This window comes from Hypoxylon trugodes, assembly GCF_022578975.1.
Source record: "Hypoxylon trugodes strain CBS 135444 unplaced genomic scaffold F4822scaffold_9, whole genome shotgun sequence".
NCBI classification, from domain to species: Eukaryota; Fungi; Ascomycota; class Sordariomycetes; order Xylariales; family Hypoxylaceae; genus Hypoxylon; species Hypoxylon trugodes.
The window spans coordinates 922,706-943,910 of record NW_026250024.1 but is presented as its reverse complement, the minus strand read 5'-3'; the positions used below and the strand labels follow the sequence as shown (position 1 = coordinate 943,910).

The window sequence follows — 21,205 nt, the reverse complement described above, 5'->3', positions numbered from 1 at the left end:
AAACCTACACATCCTAAACTGGAGATCAACACTTAATGCAAACAACTACCTGGTTCCACGTTTGGCCTGGCCTAGACAAGTGATCACCCGACTCCGCATCGCGTCCTGCGAACCATAAGACCTCGAGGGGACCGAAATACCCCCCAAGTTCAGTTTCCCCACACTGCCCACTGCGAAAGGGTCCTTTTTCAGATATCAGTAACCACTCCTACGTTTTACCGTTACTCGATTTCGATTTCCTGCGCAAAATACTTGAGTAAAAGAGAAATAATTGGGAGAAACGAGCCCTATTTTCCTCCACTTGAAATTGATGTTGGAAATTTCTTCCGTTACGATTCGTCGTAAATTGTTTTCGGTTTTATACTAGTTAAAACAACGGTCTACCGTTCGTCAATCATACGGCCGGCCCTTGGACCTTGGGAGGATCTTCTTCCTATAAGCCCCATCCGATTCCCCTTCAACTGGACTCCCACATAAAAACCATAATAAATGTTCACACAGCCTTCGCCGCCACCAACGGGCCTTTTCCCGCCTCTCGCACCTTCTACAACCGCTCCACCGGCTCCTCCTTCATCTCCGGGTCGAGGCAGCAGGCTTCGAGGTTTAATTCACCTTCATCTTTTGTCGCGCGACACCGCCAGCCTTGTTCATCACAACAGAACCACTCCCCACGACACATCAATCCCGTCCACTTCGTCCCCCACCAACTCCGGTCACCCCTCGGGCTCCGCCGTGCCTCGTGAGGTCGACTCGGACCCACTCAATACAACAGCAGACGCACACACAACAACCAACGATTCGAGCAGGACTCACCGTCGCCGGACTAGCAAATTTTCTGAGGCTGCCTCTGAAGCCTTACTAAATTCACGATCCGATCCGAACACTCATCCCGAAAACCTAGACCAATCATCCGACGCAGATATGACGAGAACACGATCAGCAACGACGGGCGATCTCGCCCACGATGTGTTACCGACCATACGCTTCTCCGCATTTTACGATGCACGATCAAATCGACCTTCCCTCTCGTTTACTCCGATTTCGCGTACGTTACCTACAGGAAAGGAAACCATTAAGGTCGGTCGATACTCGGAGAGGGAGAACCACGCTCCTGTGCCGATCAACACGCCCTCCGCCGCTCCGGTGGGCTTTAAGAGCAAGGTCGTGAGTCGTCGGCACTGCGAGTTCTGGTTCGAAAAGGGAAAATGGTTCATTAAAGATGTTAAGAGTTCCTCTGGTACGTTTTTGAATCATATCCGCCTAAGTGCTCCGGGTACCGAGTCGAAGCCGTTTCCGATCAACGATGGCGATATAGTACAACTAGGAATCGATTTCAAGGGCGGAGAGGAGATGATATATCGATGCGTAAAGATGCGCATAGAACTTAACAGAGGTTGGCAATCAAAGCCAAACACCTTCAAGTACGTTTCACCAACAGTCCTCTCGTCCTACCGGGACGCTTTCCGCAAGATTCGGATCTCCGACCCTCACCCTAGTTTCCACGTTGCGTGTCTTCTATTTTATATGGGTATAGGACTAACGATATATTAGTATGGCAACACACAAGCGCCTACGAGATTTGACTTCGACAGCGGCAACTTCCGCCCATGCGCAAGATTGCTCTATTTGTCTGAACGCAATTGCAGTATGTTACACGATTCCATCCCTAAGTGTTATGTTCGGAGACATAGCCATATTAATATCTTTGCCTCACAGCCTTGCCAGTCTCTTTTCGTTGCTCCTTGCTCCCATACATGGCATTATAAATGTATCCGCGAGATGTTAAATGGACCATCGTGGCCAATTTTTATATGCCCAAACTGCCGAGCTACCGCCGACCTAGACGCCGAAGTGGACGAGCCGTCAGATGAATGGCAGCAGTTAGATTCAGGCGTGGATGACATCCAGGAAGAAAAATCCGTTGGCCCCGCGTCACAATCGAATGACGATGCCGCATCATCGGTCCCTTCACCGGTGAATAGCAACGGTGATGCACAGCAATCATCCAGCGATGGTGACGTAGGCGAGATGACGATGCAACTCGATCCTGCCACAGTTGCTGCAGTCTCACAAGCCGTCTCAACGAGGCATACCGTAACGGAACCCGTTCCAATACCGAACGCAACGCCTCGTATTAGCGGCGACCGATCCGCAACAAACCGAACGCCTTCGCCAAACAATAATCCCTTGACCAACGCCACCGAAGGCCCAATTACCCCCCGTAATGACGCAGGTCCTTGGGTTTTCGATGGTAACCCTTCACGAGTGAGCCAAGAGAGCACTAGGCGAAATGGCATGAGTAGTCTAGACGCAGCAGCACAAGCAGGAGTTGAGAGATCATAGGGCGTCTACAGCTCTTCTACTTGTTGCCTAAGTTAGCCGTCGGTTCATCTTGATGATTTGAAGAGGTAGTATAGGTTCATCTTGGATGGAACTACACAGCTAATTACTACCAGGGAACTCAGACTTTGCGAATACGTCGCTAAGTTTGAAGATAACACATCCCGTCGTCGAGACATAGGATGGTAGTTCCCATGTAGTTCATAGCCCACGTTGGAGATTTATAGGTCATCACGAATGAGAAGGATTGTCAAAAGAGAGTGATGGGCGATACTTGTTTTCGCATTAACGGTAACTGCGTATCGCCCCATGTACCGAGTCCCCTATTCGATGAACGAAGTGAGAGTTGAATCACAAGATCCTACATGTCGGATCCGTTATTTACATCTACCATACGCATGGAAGCTCGGCGTGGTACTAGGAGTTTTGATGATATAGGGCAGAGAAGTTATTCTCCCCGGGGACTAAGGACTCGCATTTTCACAAGCGCTTGAAGTTGGAGGCTCTGGGCGCTTTTCTCACGAGCTATATGTCATCTTTTTTGTTTTCCTTTTTTTTGGTAGGATATATCTATGGTTCTACGAAGCATGTGTCCATGGGCGGTGTAAAGTATAGAATGCATTCCGAGGCTAGGCGCGCGCGGGGAGGGATCGGCCACGGTATAAGGGAGTCTGGTATATGCTGAACGGCATCAATGATATCAAGGTTGAATCGGACATAACAATGAATTGACACTCGACCTGACTTACACCGTTGGGCCTTATCGCTTTTTGAAAAATGAAGTGTGTGAATGACCCAACATCAGGTATATGTGGGTTACATGGTTTCGATTACACTCGATGACTTCGATGACAACTCGTGAGACAGCCCTATACGATAAGCTTACTAATCGAGACGGTCGTACTTGTGTCCCGTTAAGTCCGTACAACAAGCTCGTAGTGGGGAAGGTACGCGAAAAGAGACGCATGGCTAAAGAAAGCTAATGTACCTTGCTAGGTCGCATGCACACATCTGCTAATGATAATTTAGGAAATTTAGGAAATTACCACCTTTAATTTAGCTCTTTTAAGTTCTTTTAGTATAATTGTGGGATCAGCGAGCTCGGAGTATTGATTAAAATCGAAGGAACCAACCGCGGATCGGCAATCCTCGGAGCTTATACCTTTATTTTATTACACGCAGAATAGAAGTCACTAATATATTTTGTCTTCAATGGATTCATTGTTAGCTGTCAGACACGAACAAGAACCAGCCTAACTATTTAATCAACTAGCCCTATCTTACTTAATACTGTAAAATGAATAAACCATGTATTCATAGCTCCTAATTCTCTTCTCTTTCATCATCCCGCCCTTCCTATACGGCAGGCAATCCACCCGACTGCTCGGTTCTATCGTACTCCTCCCCACCACACACAAGCTACTCGGCAAATTGAAACCCAGTACTTCGGGAACACAGCTTAGCGAGGTAGCTACCTAGCTAGAATCAAATACCGATTCAATCGATCTAACTTGCATGTGCGGTAACGGTCTCGGGTTCCCTTTTTTTTCTCGTTGCGCCGAGTCAATTTCCACCACTACCGTGCAAGACAATTCTGGTGACTTGCCAAAGACTTTCGACCACGACGACATAATTCTACCGGGGGAGATAGGTTCTCGAGACGAGAGCAATTCCGAGTTGGACGGGGAGCGAGTAAACGGAGTACTTGGGACGAGGGCATCATGTCGACTACTGCTGGGTATGTAGGGTTGTCGAGTTATAACTCTTTGTTAAAGCTTCGAAAAAGGCTAACTCCGAGATCTGCAGTGCCTTCGTGGCCGGCGGTATAGCTGCCGTCGGAGCTGTCACGGCAACACATCCCTTCGAGACGGTTAAGATTCGGTACGCATACCTTTGTTTCGTTCGTTCGTTCATCCCTTCGTGCACATGGCTTTTGGTGGATCGCGTATAACAACGCAGTTTCGCATGACTCGGGTCTATACCTATATCATATGTCGAATTGTGATCATGGGAAAATCTGGAAAGAAGCTCTTGGCTGACACGGAACAATGCTACAGAATGCAGCTTCAAGGCGAACTCCAAACGAAAGGCCACCAACCACACCACTACCGTGGGCCCTTCCACGGCGTCGGCGTCATCGTACGGAACGAGGGTCTGCGCGGCATATATCGGGGTATTGGATGCGCATACGTCTACCAAGTCCTGCTGAACGGATGTCGACTCGGTTTTTACGAGCCAATGCGCAATGGTCTTGCCACGCTACTTCTCAAAGACGGTACCAAGCAAAACCTGGGTATTAACATGTTCTGCGGCGCATCGTCCGGTATCATCGGAGCCGCGGCGGGTAGCCCGTTTTTCTTAGTCAAGACGAGGTTACAAAGTTTCTCGCCTTTCTTGCCTGTGGGAACGCAGCATAATTATCGCAATGCGTTCGATGGCCTTTCGCAGATTTATAAAGCCGAGGGCTTTGGTGGATTATACCGTGGTGTCGGTGCGGCGATGATAAGGACGGGTTTTGGTAGTTCGGTGCAGTTGCCAACATATTTCTTTGCGAAGAGACGGTTGGTCAGGCATTTGGGGATGGAGGAGGGCGCGCCGTTGCATTTGGCAAGTAGTACGGTGTCGGGATTCGTCGTGTGTTGTTTTATGCATCCGCCCGGTACGTCATCTTGCCTATTTCCGCCTCTGTAACATTTCTAGCCACCGAGGCCCGTTCATATGAATTTGCTACTAACGGGTTAACCAGACACAATTATGTCCCGACTATATAACCAAAACGGCAACTTATATAAGGGTGTCTTTGACTGCCTAGGCAAAACGATCAGGACTGAAGGTTTCTTTGCTATATACAAAGGCTTTTTACCCCATTTGGCCCGAATATTACCGCATACCATCTTAACTCTAAGTTTGGCAGAACAGACGAACAAGCTCGTGCGCAAGATCGAGAAGAGGATATTACCGGCTTCGCCACTAGGCAAAGCTTGAGGCTACTAAACTAAGCCAAGTTAAATGAGACAGCGACGGCACAAATGATCAGGGGAGGAATAAAGATGAGGGTATGGTCTAGAAAGTAGGATCTTCCGCGAGATCCACTTGAATATTCGTATCATGATTGCAATACCAGTCGGTGACTACAATGAATCCGTTATAGAGGGGATTGCGGATCGACAATGGACCTAACTACCTATAAATACTCGAAAATGCTAGGTTCGGAGTACTCTTAGACACGGAAAAGTCAAATTACATATATGCTGTCACTGAAGTAGCTTCCTCATATATGGGAGGTAGATAGGAGTTCAAACCAAAAGGTGTCGGTGAATAAATATTCATTTTCAAGTTTTGGTTTATTTTATTGTTAGGTGATAAGTGCTATATGCTATCCGTGTACTGATCTTTCACACCCATAACATAATTTCGATTTTGGCTTCTTTACTCCATCATCGTTGCCGTCGGCCATCTCCTCTTGCTCTCTTTCGCCGATCTCCCCCTTCCAACGCTCATCTCCTAGCTCATCTAACGCCGTTCCGCATAGCCCGCAGGACTCTACCTCCCCATCTCCATCATTGAAGTTGGTATCGTTAGGTCGGCGTAGTAGCTTCCCTGTCGTGCGTACTACGTTGGCGACGACGGATGGGTAATTAGTCTCGACGTCGGCGAAGTAGCGCAAGAGTACCTCGTCGATGCTTAGATCGCGGTGGGATACTACTGCTGGAGCGGTAGTGGCAGTATTTGTGGCGGAAGAGGTATCAGTGGACGGAAGGAGATGTAGGAGCTCTGCGAGAGGGTGAGCGTTATCGCGCAGATAAGTTATAAGTTCCTTGCGGAAGAGTTCTCGGAGGGGACTGTATATTGGTAGGGTTGTGGATGTTGTAGCGGGAGTAGGTTTAGACTCGTTGCTGACTGGGCTGTTTGTACTTGTCCCTAGACTTGTATATAGGTCTAGATTGGCCGGGAGAGGTATGGAGCCATCGTTGACGAGAAAAGGGAGTGAGAATCCACGGCCCTTGGCGGCTTCGGATAGTGTTAGCTCTGCTAAGGATGTCGTGCTGTGGCCTAAGAGTAAGGCGTCGCAGTTATGGGATACGGCGGCGGCGACGAGTAGATGCCGTGTTAGGAAACGTCGGACATCAGCACGAGAAGTGGTGGAGGGAAGATGATGTAGGATTTGAGATAAGCGTTGGGGTGGAGTGGGGGCGGAGTCTAGGGAAGTGGTGGGGGAAGGGAGAGAGACCCAGTTGATAGACGTGAGATCAAGAGCAGAACTCAAAGGGATAGATACGAGATTTAAGTCTGGAAATTGCGCGCGGTATGATGATAATAAATCTTCCGCACTATCTGGGGTGGATGAAGTGTCATCAATGATGTGCGCAGCGACATATTCAAACCGCGCAACCTTCCGTCCTCGAGCACGCTGCTGTTTGAGGTTCTCAAATAGAACATGTAACAATGCTGTAGATGAAGGTCCGCACGATAATGCGATTAAATAACGTTGAGTCCGTCTCTGACTCTTTGGCCCGTTACTGCCACGGGGAGGAATAGGACTAGCGGTTTCCCTCTGAAGTACCTCGAGCCGCTTGACGGCTTTGGTGGTGACGTAGTATGCGAAGCAAGACCTTGTAAGACATTAGCATATAAATAGATGATTAAATGAAGAGGAGAAATAGATATATATCTCGGTGTATAGCTGGTGAAGTCAGGTACGTACTTGCATACCACCTCGGCGCCCCGAAGATCTATCGTGCCTTCCTGTTCCTTGCACCGATTACACGGCCGAGACAACCCCGCCGTCTCGGCCGGAGGTGCTGCCGTTGTCGTCATCGGGTCAAATCCACCACTTCGGATAAGTTTTTCAAAATAATATAGGGCGCTTTCGATGTGGTTCGAGAGGTCCCTTTTCGCTATCGTAATGGAATATTTGATTGTATAATTGAATTTGTTGAAAGTTATTGATCGGTTTAGATTTGACTCACTGAGAAATTCTTGCTCCGGTGATCACGTGGCCCACATTTATAGTGCTGTTCCTGCTGAAGTTATACTTCTAGCTTTCAACCTACTTTGAAAATTTAATAGATTCAAAAGTTAAATGTGATAGATATAATTGACTTCCACTTTATTTATCGTTGTATTTGGCCGAGGTCATTTTTTTTTAAAAAAAAAAATGTATAGGCCTCTATTGTAGCCCCTATCAAGAGCCAACGCAATATTCGGCCGGGCATTTTGGTGGTCTATACGTGCTATGAAATCCGCTTTACGTAGCAATATAAAGATGAAAGCCTTCTAACCCCAAATGTAGGAAGTTTTATCTTCCTAATGCTTCGATGTAAAGAAGCCAGTGACAATGGCCTGCTCCTTCGAGACCTACATCACGTCTCAGATATAGGTCTTAAACCTATATTCCCCAACCTTTCACCCAAATCCTACACTATTAAACACCATACGTTCAAGATGAGCTTTACTCCGCCGTTCTCCTCCACAAATCCCTAATCCCGAGAACGCCCGGCACACATGCCAGCGCCCCCACCGCCAAATCATCTAGTAATCCACCCTCCGTGCTCCAATGCAGGGTAAGCGGGGCCCAGGCCAAATTCCTCGTCACAGTCCTGCGCCATGTACTTGCCCATTCAGTTTCTTCCGCCTCGACTTCGGCCGCTGTCTTTCCATCACCGAATTTCTCAGCCCTAGTGCGCGATCCGCGTTTATGCGACTCATAGAACAGTCTTCCGACCTCAACTCCCACAAACGCAGCCCAAAAACGGGCGCTCCATAATGAGGCACGGCGCTGGGTCGTCGGAGACCAACCCAAAACGCCCTTAGACGAGAGATACGCGCCATTCTCGAGCGCCTGAAAGACGATGCAAGTAGAAAGCTGGAACCAAGAAATTGTCGTCTCAACAGCATCCGTCTTCTTCACCTCCACACCCTCCTTCTGCGCAGCCTTCCTAGCTCTCCGTTCCAGCACAAGCCGTCTTAGCCAGAAGTACATATTCAACAGCCCCCACAACCGCATAAACGTGCGCACCTCACTCAACATCGCACTAAAAGCCCTCAACCTCTTCGCCAACTCCAGGATCACCGTCACGCCATGCGACGGAAACGTCTTGCTAGTAAACACCAAAGTAGCAGAGGGCGGGAGACTAGCGGCGAGGGCGAGGAGTTGTTGCGCGGAGCGCTTGATCGCGGGGCGCGAGACGGATTCGAGGATACCGGCTGAGAGGCGCGAGGCGTAGCATAGGAAGAGGAGGGTTGTGTCGATGCCGGAGGGTGTCTGAAGACAGCGCTGTACGTGCGCTAGGAAAGCATCGATGTTGGAGGGCGCCGCGGCGATGACGTCGCGGATTGGGAACGGGCGCGGTTTGGATGGCGGTGCGGCGCTGGCGGAGGGGATTGGGTCCCCGGATGGTAGGTCCGCTGTGGAGGGGACGACGGCTTCGGTGGAGCTCATTTTGGATAGATCGAGTCTTGTGGGTTGATTGTATATATGTGTAGATAGTAGATGAGCTGTATAAGTCAAAATGCACAATGTAGATTAATGCAATGCGACGATGATGCTCCGCTATCGATAAAAGGGGGGAGATGCTAATGGTAATGGTATAAGACAGATCGATCGATGGATAATAGATCGACCAATGACCGCAATCTAGAATCTAACAAAGCGCGAGAACGCTTGAGATATAATAGGATGAAACAATAAAAAGAATAAATTTATTATTTCAAGCAAAGGAAAAAGCAAATTTCACCACTACCCGATTCTTCATACAACCATATGGTAGGTGTTGAAGAAACGCCAGCGTTGTTGATTACAAGGCGTAGTAGTAATAGCATGTAACATATTCAGCGCAGTAACAGCAGTGACATGCACCTAAATTGTATTACGAGTCCCTTACCTCGGCACTCCGGCTCGGAGTGGGCTACTGTACACCTTTAACCAATAGCAGTTTAGGCAGATTGGCAGAATCTCACCGCCTTCTATTCTTCCGACCTCGCTAAACCATTATGGGTTTTAACTAACATGCATCTATCCCGATATTCGGCAACTCGGGACAAGATCACTAGCATTTTCATTTCAAGAGTTGAGTGAGTTATTTTGTTCTTATGACATCTCTTCGTTTCTAAGTTGTCTAGGTAGGTAGTTTGGGGGTTTCTATTGTACAAAACAGCGAGATCCAACCCAAGAACCCTCGCTTGTTTGGTATCAAAAAACGTTCAACATTACAGTTGTTTCCAGCCATCCATCCTTTCACACCACCCATCTCATACAGTGCTTCACCAAGGTATCAACCCAATCCTCTCGTGATTCGAACTAGTTATTCCCTCCGCTTCGATCCTTATTTTAAACATTACCAATACTCGTACATAACCTAGGTATACATCCATACATCCTCTAATAGCCGTGCTTATGCATAATGCTACCGTAACAATAAGATAGCACTGAAGATGGTGGCCATGAAGGTTTCTATACAGAAGCCCAGATGTAAAGTATTGCCTGAGCTTTGAATAGGCGCAGGATCGAATGGACTACCACCTATAAAAGGTGTTGGTGTATCCGAGTCATCGTCAGATGAAGACGATGACTGTGCCGGCTGATTAGTCGCACTGGATTGCGCCGTATCTTGTGTTTGAGTAGCATCGGTATTTGAAGGCGATGATGTGTCTTGGTTCGCACTCGTGGTTGGCGCTGGTTGAGTTTCTTGACTTGTTTGTTGTACTGTCGTTGATGCCTCATTAGTTTGAGTTGCCTTTTGTGACGTTTTGGTTGTCTTAGTATTGGCATTTGTGTTGGTATCCACTGATGTAATGGTAGGCGCAGGGACTATTGTTGAAAACCCTGATGTCAATGACGGCTTGACTGTCTTGGTCACCGTTGTGGTTTGATATCCGGGACATAACACCTCCACTAAGTTCCCCAATAACACGATTCCAAGCAACGAATTCGGGGTAACATTGAGATCTCCGCAAGCATCGCCAATAAGATCTGTTGTTGCCTGTAATCCTTTCACACAACTCGACGAACATTGTCTTCCATTCGTAAAGTCGTTCCTTGTACAACCCGCTATCTCGGTTTGGTAGGCGCGGATACAACGTTTCGGTATTTGACTCGATGTGATAACCTGGAACTGCGATAAGTTGAGAGCCGAAGACGTTGAGGCCACAGCTAACAGCAATAAAAAGTCCAGAAGTCGCCGTCGCGACTGTGACCGACTCGACGCCATCTTTAATGAAGATTCCTTGCGCAAGAGATTGTTTTCTAGCGCAAGGTTGTTATTGACCAGTTGTCAAAAGCGACAGCCCGCGAGATTTGTTTGAAGTACTGAAGAAGATCTACAAGGCAACTATCCTTCTAGAATATCCACTGACGTCCCAGCCCAGAATTCAGATACAGCTTAGGTCTAGCTTAATCGAGTGAACCGACAAGCCGAAACGCGATCTGTGTCAGGATACTGTGAATGACGGCAAGACCACAATCACACCCAATGAGGTGTCGCGTGTGTCAAGGCCACTGCGTTTCTTGGACGATATAGTTAAATATCGTAGCTTTTCGCTTCCCACTTTCCTATAGCAACTTGCTTTAAGATCGACGATTTTCGATAAATAGATCTTTTACGCCGATATTGACATCAGACGCTGTGGAAGATAATCGCTATAATTCCTTTCCCTTCTAAGTCCGAATTATGCACCAACGGTTGCCGGGTCCAAAATCAAGAAAGCGGAAATTGGATAATATGTGCCACGGGGTAGACTATACTTCATATAGTATATAGTCCTAGGTGAGGTGACCTTGGCGCCAGCCTGTTTGAGTAGCGTGGTAATGGCGCGAGACGCGAAGTTGTGAGAGGGTTAACCAACAGGCCCGGACCGGATGGGGGCAGATCGATAGATAGAAGGCTGAAACAACCACCCAACACCGAAATTATATGTTAAAAAGAGAATAAATTGGAAGAGGCGTCCGTGGCGCTCCGATAGGAAGCAATTAAATCACTAAAAAGCAGTCAATGCGAAATAACGAGTCGGGAATGAATGTTAAATAGAACGAAGCACAGCTTCTATTTCTGGTCGTGTAGTAATCACAAGAAAGATTCAAGCCATGTCGGAAATGACGATGGTAACTTGAGATCCAGGAGGAACCCAATGAGGTGGTGACCAAGGTGGACAACGTGGTGAAGGTAGCAAGCAGGACGAGAGTTAATGAGGGAAACACTCTACGGGAAACATTTTTTACTTAATTCCCTCTGCAAGCGAGAAGGTTAAGGAGTCCTTGCATTTCCTAATTCAGATCAAGCTTGCCATTCTGGCTCATTTCGACTTGTTTAGACCCCGGCAAGCGAAAATTTCTTGGCTATCATCAGTTCACCACAACCCCGGACATTCTCGCGTGGAAAAGCCAACCCACCAACGGCGATCGGTTTATCTCACTCGCAGCTGTTGCCTCATAACTCGTTCATAACCTGTAGATGAACGAAGTTGGTACCAAAGGTTAAGCAGTTCAAACCCCAAGAATTGGACCCTATGGTCAGGATTGGGAGGCGATAAACCAATGGGAGAAGAAGGAGGATGTAACAAACAGGAAACGAAACAATTGGGTGTTTGAGGTGCCGACCAGCTCACCCCTGACCTAGGTTTTATTGGCTCGTATTATTCTTTTCCACAATGTGACGACATCTGGCGAAGGACAGCAAACAGCTGTAGAATGTGAATGGGAAAGCAGCACTTGTCTCACTGGATAATTACTTTATTATCCCACATTCCAATACGCGTTTGAGATAATTAAATAAATCAGAACAGTGGGAGCTTTCAATATTGTTCGTCGAATAATCAAAGGGCAGTTCAGTGCAATGTGAAGAATTGTCAAAGAGCAGGTGGATTTCCGATACTAATTTCCTAGCGAGATACTTTTAAGCTATGTCTCCACAATACCTTATTCTCTCATTGGGCGCTAACAAGTTTATTCTGCCATTTTGTTGCGGTCCGTGTGCACCTTGGCAACCGCTTCACCGCTCCCAGAATTTGTATAAATATCTGGCTTTCCTCCATTTGTTTTGGTTCTTTTCGTCTCTTCCCCTTGGTATACTTACCTTGCGATGAATCTGGGAGCTCAAGCATTCCTGTATTCAAGAGGGAAGACCTGCATTGCACAGCGCGGTGTTGATCCTCCTCTATTATCCCTCGTGGATCGTAGATCGTGTAATTTTTGATATTTCCATTTTCATTGTGTGCCATACCTCGCGTATTGCCATAAAGAAGGTGTTTATTAACTAATTTCCATTTCTACAATCAAACCTGGCCGTCACGTCGGCGGTATGTTTTGATATTTTCCAATCTCTAAACTTGGAACTTTATATTCGCTTATAGCAATGATATGCATTTATCGTGTCCGTAAATAAATGTAAATATTAGTAGTCACCCCATCTGTTTTCCCTCTTTCCCTTTGTTGATAGAGTATCTATCATTATTGCCACTAGTTGTGCTGAAAATCGTGAAGATCTCCTAGATCAACAAATCACGAATACAGAAATTAAATGCGAACATAGACTCATCGCATGCGCGCAGATGCGCTAACATGCTCAATATGCAGAAATTCACCACTCGTATTGCTCGCGTCTCGCACTTGAGTCATTGGCCGATGCAGGTTGATCCAATCTAGGCTACAACTGCATCATAATGATTGTGGCTGCTTACTCTTAGATCGCCTAGCCATCGTAGGCGGAAAAATAATGATGATGAAAATGATATTAGGATGCATCGGAGATTTTATATTTAAAGATAATAGCAGGTGCTCGTCAGCGATGTCTTGAAGAATGGTCACTAACCCAGCCTACATTGACTAAAATTGTTCCCCTCATCAGCACATCCGCAAAGAAACCAGGATATTAAATATGGCGTCAACAAACTCCGAAAATATTACATCCAAAGTACTCGCAAGCCTCAAGGGAACTCCCTACGAATCATCATCTCTCGATATATTGTCGGGTGGTACAGCCAATTTTATATATCGCGCAACCCTATCGCAGCCTCTCGATGACGGAACAAAAGAGGTTCTCGTAAAACATTCCGAGGAATATATCGCGAATAATCCAAGCTTCAAGATAACCCTAGCCCGCTGTGTACGAAAACTCCGAGATCAGCGTAAATTCGTGTAACCTAACTACTAACACATCACAGCGAATCGAAGAAGAATGCCTACGTGCGCTATCCGCCTTCACCATCGTAGGCAAGGCCGATTCCATTGATCCTTACAACTTCCTAGTCCGAACGCCGAAATTTTACCATTTTGACGCCGGTAACAACACGCAGGTCCAAGAGTATCTAGAAAGTGGGAGTAACCTAAAATCTTATGCACTTAAAACGTATGCGGCCGGAGCCGGGTCCGACTCGGAAGCGACGAAGCGCCAGAGCATACAGTTGGGGAAGGCGCTGGGGCGATGGCTCCGCGACTTCCACGATTGGGCGGCGCAACAGCCGGACTTGCGCGCCGTGGTTGCCGAGAATACGGAACTGCAGCTGCTAAAGCATACCATTAATTTCACGTGGTTGCTAGATCGGATTAAGCTGTTTCCCTCTATTTTAAGTGAAGTGGAAGGTGTCTTCGATGAAATTAGGGATGCGACTGCCGCGGAGTTAAAAAATGAGAGCGAGTTGCAGGTTATTCATGGCGATTTCTGGTCGGGGAAGTAAGTGCTACCATATTCAATGTTGTTACGTACATTCAAGAGCTCTTCTAACGGTAGAACTAGCATTCTCTTACCTAGCGGTCCCATACAAGAGGGCGTGGACGTGCCGATATTCGTTATCGACTGGGAGATGGCGCAAATAGGGAAACGAAACCTCGATGTGGGCCAGATGATCGGCGAGTTATACCAGTTAAAACTGTATAAGGATATCTCGGCCGGTCTATGGATGGTCCAAGGATTCGTGGACGGGTATGGCGCGGTGAGCGAAGAATTTGCTTTCCGCACAGCGATTCAATTCGGAGCGCATCTTGTCAGCTTTGGAACAGTGGTTTCTGGTTGGGGCACTCCGACGCAGGTTGAAAATTGTGCACGTGTGGGAAGAGACATAATAGTTTATGCGTGGAAAAAAGACCGTCGCTGGTTTGAAGAAAACGATCTCGGGTGTCTGTTTGGGGAAGTCCGGTGAGGGCTGCATTGGGGCTTTCAAGAAACCGAAAACCGATCAGATATCTCAAAAATGATACATCTAAATGAGATGAAAGGTACTTTCGGACAAAAATAAAAATTCGATCGACACCTGTGTGATTCGAACACACGCCCCCGAAGGGAATGCCTTCGCTGTTACCGAATACTCGGATATAGCAGGGCATCGCGTTAACCACTCCGCCAAAGTGCCCTAACCCGCACATTCTGCAGGAACTCGGATGGTTGTTCGATTTGTTCTAAAGTTAGCTTATACTTGAGCCCACATTGGATGAATTCGTGAAATACAGGAACTACCCGAATCTACTATACACTTATACGATTATCTTGAATAACTACCCTCTAGATTTAGGTCTTGAATTATTTTAGTAGAACCTTATATGGTTCCTTTCCGCCTTTCTTCTATCTTCAAGTTGCACAGTATCCACTCTGCTCTCATGAAGGGTACACCATATAGACCCATAACGCGGATATGGCCAATAATCAAGATCGAAAGGTGTACCACTTACGAAAACAAACACGTATCACCTTACGCCGCTCATATTACAGATTAAAGCATGGTAGATATCCGTTAAAACATGAGGTGTACTATTCGGAGTGATTAAGATGATATCTCTGGCCCAAGGGTAAGTTCTACATCAAAATACAAAACTATTCCCAAGCATGCGCGAAAACAGTTAGATGAATATATATAATACTGTTAGCTATAGAAATCTAATATCCCTGGTGAAAATCTGGCGTATCCGTGCTTGCTGATATCCCGTGTATGCCATAGAGATGCCACTCCCATACCTAGATGGCATGTTTATTTGCGAAGTATCGTGACGAAGGGGCACAAAAGATGGCAGTTACAATCCTATCTCTATTAGGTATTAAACTGTAAGGCTTTGCTCTACGTAGATTGGTATTTATCGATCAATAGCTTCGCTTGTAAAAGCTGTTAGATAGGGATAACCATATATCCGCGTGTGCCATCGTAGCTAGATCCAAGCACATATTTCACAGCCATCGCTTTTCAGCATGAAACTTTACGGATTGTGCCTCTTGTTTCCAGCAAGTATTTGTCTCTAGATAAGCGTTCCAGATAGCACACAAGTGGAATACCGGGCTATAAGTAATCACTTCTTCCTCAATCGAATATCGCCTTCTATCCATCTTCATCGTTGTGTTACATATCAACATATTTTACCGGACTCCTATCGAACATCATGGCTGAACCGATGATCCTTATACCCGGTGTCATTGATTTGAGTACTAGAGTCGCTAATAGCTTCACGGAATTCCTGAAAAGTGTGAAGAATGCTCCTAAGGTCGTTAGGGATATTACCCTAGGGGCAAATACGTTAAAGGGCATCCTAGAGACTCTCGACATAACTCTTAGCGAAGATGGTGAAGGAACTACCGACAACAGAAATATTTCGCAATCCCTTGACCAGTGTCAGCACACGCTCAGTGAGCTTGAATGCCTCCTGAAGCTGGTGGGAATAGGAGACGGAGAATGGAGGGCATCAATGTCCCCATCCTCACTCAAGCGCCCCCGAATGCCCTTAGCCACACGATTAAGTGGTCGTCGATTCATCAAACGAAGGCCGAGGAGCTACGGGACGAACTCGAGAGGCACAAATCACAACTCAGCCTGGCAATACAGACTGATACTGCGTGGGTAGAGCAATATTAGGCCTTCTAATTCGCTGGCTGACTTGTCGAAATAGGATGAATCTCAATACCCTTAGTTGTAGTATGAAGAGTATAGAGGCGAATTTAGACGGTAAGACCTAGATATCTGTGATTTACACGGGGTCCCTTCTAACCTCGCTAAATTATGAAATAGAAAATGCGAAGAGAACTATCCTGGCTTGGGTCCAGCCAGCCAAAATCGACATGCGCGAATTCCACAGCGAGCAATGCAATAAGCGGGAGGTCGGGACTTGTGAATGGATGACCGAAACCGAGGGATGGAAACAGTGGCTCGACGGAGGTTCAATTGATGCCAGCGGTTACCGGCGATTCATTTGGATCTACGGAATTCCTGGAGCGGGAAAAACAGTTCTTGCCTCGTACCTCATTGATACCATTGCGACGCATTGCTGTTCCATCGGCTATTCATATTACTACTGCCATAACGAGCGGAACCAAGACGAGACAATGCACCTTTTGCGTTGGATAGTTAGCGATTTGAGTAGACAGGCCGGCCGTTTTATCCCCCAAAAACTAGAAGAATTAAGACACAAGGGGGATTTTACTATCGCAAGTCTTCTCGACTGTTTCCTAGCCATCTCACGGCAAATCGCACAGCGAGGCAAGCGAGTTTATTTGGTGGTCGATGCTATCGACGAGAGTAGAAGGCCGCGGGAAAGGTTGCTTGATGTGCTAATTAAAATCGGAACGGACGAATCTTTCGACCATGTCTCATTACTGATGACAAGTCGCGAAGAACCAGACATAAAAGACAAAATGACTATGGTTGAAGAGGGAAGAGACCGTGACACCAATTCGATGGAAGTGGACCAGATAGCAGATAGAATGATAGATGGCCGCATCCCTTACACACCTATCACAATGGAGAATGGCGACGTCATGAAGGCGATACGAACATACGTCCGCAAGCAACTCAACAGGAACGAGAAACTCTGCTGGTGGTCGAAAGATTTTAGAGAGGAAGTAGAGGAGCAACTAGCAAGAAATGCCAGAGGGATGTGAGTGTTTGCGTGAAGCAGCCTTGGAGAGTGGCTACTAATGCCTAGCTTAGGTTTCGGTGGGTTGCATGCCAGCTCGATATCATCAATCGCAACAATTATACGGATGAGGATGGGATACGGGAGACCCTTGCAGATCTGCCAGAGACTTTGTTTGACACGTATGAGAGAATTCTCAACGACATACCGCGTGAGCAACGCGACTTCGCTCACACGGCTCTTGTTCTAATATGTAGCAACACCGCCAACATCAAATGTGCTGAGGTATTGGTACAGGCGTGTTTGCATAACGTCCGATACGGCGCGATGCATATGTATTCCGTTGGAACGCTAAGGGACACACTCGGTTGTCTTATTAAGGTAACGGACTTGAAGAAAAAGCTCCCGACTGTGTTTCGGCGCGATGACGAAGTTCTCCCGCACCAAAAAGTCAGTATTGCTCATTATACGGTGAGGGAATTTCTTTTCGCACCGGCGAAGGAGCCTCTTGGACCAAGGCCTGCGAAGGAATTTGCTCTGACGGATGTCCAAATTCGCACTCTAGAGGTTCAAACTATGTTCGATGGTTTACAACAATTCGGCTTGAATTTAAATCGCCACCAGAGATGCCCTAGTCGATACGAGGAACACTGTCTTGAGATGACCGACCTAGCATTAAGAGACCGCCGAAGCCTCATCGTCGAACATCGACCGGTGTGGAAATCGGTGATAAACTGCCTCATTCCCGGCAGTATGCATCTGAAAGCTCTCACAAACGGGAACTTACGTAGGCGATATTTGGAGTGGGGAACACTATGTGCATATATTGAACCCCCAGAAACACAAATTCCTATTAGAGCGAACAAAAAGGGCCATGAGATGACAAGCATTATAGCCGCGCTTATGTTGCTTAGGTGGCCGGAATTGGCGCGGAACTACCTCAAAGGTCAACCGTTCGACGGCCTCACGCCCGAAGCGAAGCGTGCCGTTTGGTCGAATAAATTTTCGATTAATTCAGACATCGACGAAAGACTTCCTCGAACGCCAATTAGATCGGAACGGGTGACGCTTCTTCAACTATGCGTATTATGGAAACGCCTGGACTTCCTCGAATTATTCATAGAAGTCGGCGCCGACTTTATTAATGAACCTGGAATTGTGTTCACTGCCCTTAGACCCTCTAATCCTCATGAGGGGCACGGTCGGAGTGATGGGTCGGTTACCGGCCAGCTTCTGAAAATGCTCCTCGAAAGAGGTGCAAATCCTAACCCCCGGGGCTTTAGATACACCCCTCTTCAGTATGCGACTTATCTACTAGAAGAAAGTTGGGTTCAGAGTCTGCTCCTCGAAAATGGCGAGGCAGCCTTAACTGGGGATCCGAACGGGAAACATCCATTCGAAGTTGCAGACGCTAAGCAAGGGTGGTATAGGAGGTGCCCCCTGGAAATTTGCAAGAATGCGAGACCAGAGTGGCCGGATCAGGACGACGCAGATCAACTAATAGAAAAGGCTAGAAGACAAGTAGGGCAATTGCTCAGGCAATATGGAGCGCGCACGCCGCCGAATTCAGCGGCTCGGCCGGTTGAGTCATCTAGGCCAGCCAGGCTACCTAGAACGCCCCGGACGAATCAGCCTATATTCGTGAAAATGAACCCGCCTTGAGGCAAGTTCTTGGATTTAGTCGTGTGGTTATCCATGGATTGGTGACCTAGGTCGCGGGATATACGTCTTCCCTCCCCTTATTGGATACACACTTAGTTGATGTGAACCGACGTACGGAGCATGGCGGAGAAAGCTAGCATCTATGCTTTGTAGATTAGATAGTTCCATAGGTAGCGGGTGGCTTGTATCTTCGCCATCAGGATGCGTTGTCTTTTTAAACCCAGTATTGATATTCTAGACCGACACTATGTCGTATATTCTTCGTCACTGTTGTGTTATTGCCACGATGTAGTCGTTCAATGGCCTGAGAGTATTGATAACTTGTGTCATTGATGTAAGTTTGTTGTATGTTATGATCGTTTCTGACCCATCTCTTCCATGCCAATATCGTCCCATTCACCCTCACTCCACTCGTTGATCTTCCCGCCTAGCCAGATACCTCCTGCTGTTGCTATGCTTGCTAGCAGGAACCAACCTTCAAACCATCTATCCACAAAACCCGGCTCCAGAGCACTTTCAAGGGCATCGCCTACCGCACTTCCTACGTCCTTAGGAAGATTACTTCGCAAAAGTAGTGCGGCAGAGATCACGTAAATAGCGCTGATCTGCCCGATTAGAAGAGCTAAATTCGCCTGGGCTTGGTATAAGAGTCCGGGAGTCCACTTGGCGAAAAGATGGAATGTTTGAATTGCACTTCTCGCGCTTGCTGCAAGAATGACACCGGATAATAAAAACGAAATTTGCCTAGCCCAAGCGATTTGGTCAAGTTTTGGATCCCAGTGTTTGGCTAAGAGACCTAGGAATCGATTGATGGGATCCGAGGAGGAAAATGAAGCTGTTGGATAATAGAGACGTCGCAAAGTAGTCAGGGTGGTCGCTATAATGCGGTAGACACAATACACGCTGAATACGTAAGTGGGCATAAGCAGAAGTTTTCCAGAAAACGTCGCAGCACGGGCTGAATTGGCTTGCCGAGATCGCAGCATAGACAATGATGAAGACAGATTTGCCTCCATAGCTTCGAGACCAGCAATTTCAAGACGTAATGTGCGAATTTCCGCGGCATCACCCCCACCACGAATGGAGCCAATGACCTTTGTGACGAACCCGCGTTTATCTCCTGGGGAAGTCTCAGCTACTTTACGTAGTAAGCTTTGTAGGCGGTGTCGTTTTGAAAGTAACATCTCGTTTGTTGCGTCAAGGCCTGCTTGCTTGCGAGCAACATCCGCCTCTGTGACAGGGCGTCGAGATGCGCGGCTGCCAAATGTATGCCACGGCGACGAAACCGAGGCGAAACCAGACAACAAGGCCATAAGTGAAATCCCAACAACACCAAGTCGCTCAAGGCAAGCGCGTGCTAGGCTAGCTGAGAATTCAGGTTCGACTCGCACTCTTTCCATCTTAGCACTGGGTCGCACCGCCTCGCTTCCTACTGGGACAAGATTTCCAAGCGACCAAAAAGCGAATAACCAAATGCCAAACACCACAAATTGAAGTATCCAAGCAGCCCTAGGTATATGTCCCTTGGATGTACGCTGAAAAGACCATCCTGAGCGAGAAATCAAGGATTGGAATTCGAGAAAGGGAATTAGAACGATGAGGAGGAACAAAAGGGTCGGAACAGTGACTCTCAGAGCCAGCGCCCGCGCATATGGATTAACTAATTCGGATATTTCACACAAAATCAATTCGCCCAAGACAACTGCTAACCCAACTGTCGTAGAAAAAGCGATCTCTGCTACTCGTCTTCGTAAGGATTTTGCACCATGCTCGGCATGGGCTTGTTGAAGTGCAGGAGGGGCATCGGAAGGGAGGAAGTGGTCTTCGCCATCGCGCGAATTCTGGACTCGGGCCAGATATGGGAAGATCTTTTGCGAGACCAAAATGGATACAGCCACAAATGTGATTATGAAAGGAGCGAGAGATATCGTTGTCGACAAGGCCGAGGGCGTGGCTAGGCCCGACGCCGTACACAAATCATCTGAGCAGTCGGCGGCTCCCATTGGAAAATGGAAATTACTCGAGGTTGGATGCGAACGAACAACTACGAAGAATTGTCGTGCGATAGCATGCTAGCTTATTCGCAAGGATAGGGACGTAATCTATTGTTGATCAACGAGTGACGGATACATTCGAAGGGGGTGGCGGTACGAATCGGAAACCGAATGACATTATGTATTGAAGGAAGTTTGTGTTGCAACTTGAAAGTTGAAACGGACGAAGTTCTTGTTGCTAAGTACTTCGGCAGGTCGATTTCCCCAGACAAGATGACGACGGCCATCCACTAAAGGGCCCCCACCTTTCATTCCAGCCACCAATCAATTACTTCAGCCGCCCACTTCCGCTACCTGGGTACGTACATATGTACGGATCCGTCCA

The 21,205-nt window shown here is 47.3% G+C and overlaps 8 protein-coding genes and 1 non-coding gene across 9 annotated transcripts; 4 read left to right on the top strand and 5 right to left on the bottom strand.

Moving 5' to 3' along the window:
- Positions 1-489: 489 nt before the first annotated feature.
- On the top strand, positions 490-2,343 carry F4822DRAFT_433184 (uncharacterized protein; the record flags this gene model as incomplete). Its single annotated transcript, XM_051461790.1, has 3 exons — positions 490-1,421; positions 1,552-1,645; positions 1,717-2,343. The coding sequence occupies 3 exons, from the start codon at positions 490-492 to the stop codon at positions 2,341-2,343; spliced, it is 1,653 nt and encodes a 550-aa protein (XP_051310417.1).
- A 1,143-nt stretch (positions 2,344-3,486) lies between these two features.
- F4822DRAFT_415771 (mitochondrial carrier) lies at positions 3,487-5,664 on the top strand. The gene is made up of 4 exons (XM_051459269.1): positions 3,487-4,078; positions 4,147-4,221; positions 4,398-4,999; positions 5,087-5,664. Exons 1-4 carry the CDS (start codon positions 4,062-4,064, stop codon positions 5,323-5,325), a joined length of 933 nt encoding a protein of 310 aa, XP_051310416.1. The 5' UTR covers positions 3,487-4,061; the 3' UTR covers positions 5,326-5,664.
- Positions 5,665-7,296, bottom strand: F4822DRAFT_415768 (uncharacterized protein). Its single transcript, XM_051459268.1, has 2 exons — positions 7,046-7,296; positions 5,665-6,953 (listed from the first exon to the last, which is right to left on the bottom strand). The coding sequence occupies exons 1-2, from the start codon at positions 7,156-7,158 to the stop codon at positions 5,717-5,719; spliced, it is 1,350 nt and encodes a 449-aa protein (XP_051310415.1). The 5' UTR covers positions 7,159-7,296; the 3' UTR covers positions 5,665-5,716.
- Positions 7,297-7,419: 123 nt separating this feature from the next.
- On the bottom strand, positions 7,420-9,206 carry F4822DRAFT_415767 (uncharacterized protein). Its single transcript, XM_051459267.1, has one exon. The coding sequence runs from the start codon at positions 8,780-8,782 to the stop codon at positions 7,793-7,795; it is 990 nt and encodes a 329-aa protein (XP_051310414.1). The 5' UTR covers positions 8,783-9,206; the 3' UTR covers positions 7,420-7,792.
- A 540-nt stretch (positions 9,207-9,746) lies between these two features.
- Positions 9,747-10,550, bottom strand: F4822DRAFT_433180 (uncharacterized protein; the record flags this gene model as incomplete). Its single annotated transcript, XM_051461789.1, has 1 exon — positions 9,747-10,550. The coding sequence occupies one exon, from the start codon at positions 10,548-10,550 to the stop codon at positions 9,747-9,749; it is 804 nt and encodes a 267-aa protein (XP_051310413.1).
- A 2,492-nt stretch (positions 10,551-13,042) lies between these two features.
- Positions 13,043-15,171, top strand: F4822DRAFT_415763 (kinase-like domain-containing protein). The gene is made up of 3 exons (XM_051459266.1): positions 13,043-13,439; positions 13,498-14,006; positions 14,070-15,171. Exons 1-3 carry the CDS (start codon positions 13,212-13,214, stop codon positions 14,470-14,472), a joined length of 1,140 nt encoding a protein of 379 aa, XP_051310412.1. The 5' UTR covers positions 13,043-13,211; the 3' UTR covers positions 14,473-15,171.
- Positions 14,578-14,682, bottom strand: F4822DRAFT_t116. The gene has a single exon. It is a non-coding gene; the product is annotated as a tRNA-Ser (tRNA).
- Positions 15,172-15,697: 526 nt separating the features above from the next.
- Positions 15,698-19,001, top strand: F4822DRAFT_445952 (uncharacterized protein; the record flags this gene model as incomplete). Its single annotated transcript, XM_051463453.1, has 5 exons — positions 15,698-15,878; positions 15,965-16,148; positions 16,202-16,257; positions 16,321-17,185; positions 17,239-19,001. 5 exons carry the CDS (start codon positions 15,698-15,700, stop codon positions 18,824-18,826), a joined length of 2,874 nt encoding a protein of 957 aa, XP_051310411.1. The 3' UTR covers positions 18,827-19,001.
- F4822DRAFT_368605 (Abscisic acid G-protein coupled receptor-domain-containing protein) lies at positions 19,002-21,184 on the bottom strand. Its single transcript, XM_051456240.1, has one exon. It carries the CDS (start codon positions 20,827-20,829, stop codon positions 19,177-19,179), a length of 1,653 nt encoding a protein of 550 aa, XP_051310410.1. The 5' UTR covers positions 20,830-21,184; the 3' UTR covers positions 19,002-19,176.
- Between the last annotated feature and the right edge of the window lie 21 nt (positions 21,185-21,205).

Coding starts and splice junctions, on each gene's coding strand:
- F4822DRAFT_415771 (XM_051459269.1), top strand. Junction 4,222..4,397: donor TTCGAGACGGTTAAGATTCG/GTACGCATACCT, acceptor ACAATGCTACAG/AATGCAGCTTCAAGGCGAAC. Junction 5,000..5,086: donor TTGTTTTATGCATCCGCCCG/GTACGTCATCTT, acceptor CGGGTTAACCAG/ACACAATTATGTCCCGACTA.
- F4822DRAFT_415768 (XM_051459268.1), bottom strand. CDS start 7,158: ATGACGACAACGGCAGCACCTCCGGCCGAGACGGCGGGGTTGTCTCGG. Junction 6,954..7,045: donor GGCGCCGAGGTGGTATGCAA/GTACGTACCTGA, acceptor ATGTCTTACAAG/GTCTTGCTTCGCATACTACG.
- F4822DRAFT_415767 (XM_051459267.1), bottom strand. CDS start 8,782: ATGAGCTCCACCGAAGCCGTCGTCCCCTCCACAGCGGACCTACCATCC.
- F4822DRAFT_415763 (XM_051459266.1), top strand. CDS start 13,212: ATGGCGTCAACAAACTCCGAAAATATTACATCCAAAGTACTCGCAAGC. Junction 13,440..13,497: donor AGATAACCCTAGCCCGCTGT/GTACGAAAACTC, acceptor AACACATCACAG/CGAATCGAAGAAGAATGCCT. Junction 14,007..14,069: donor GGCGATTTCTGGTCGGGGAA/GTAAGTGCTACC, acceptor CGGTAGAACTAG/CATTCTCTTACCTAGCGGTC.
- F4822DRAFT_368605 (XM_051456240.1), bottom strand. CDS start 20,829: ATGGGAGCCGCCGACTGCTCAGATGATTTGTGTACGGCGTCGGGCCTA.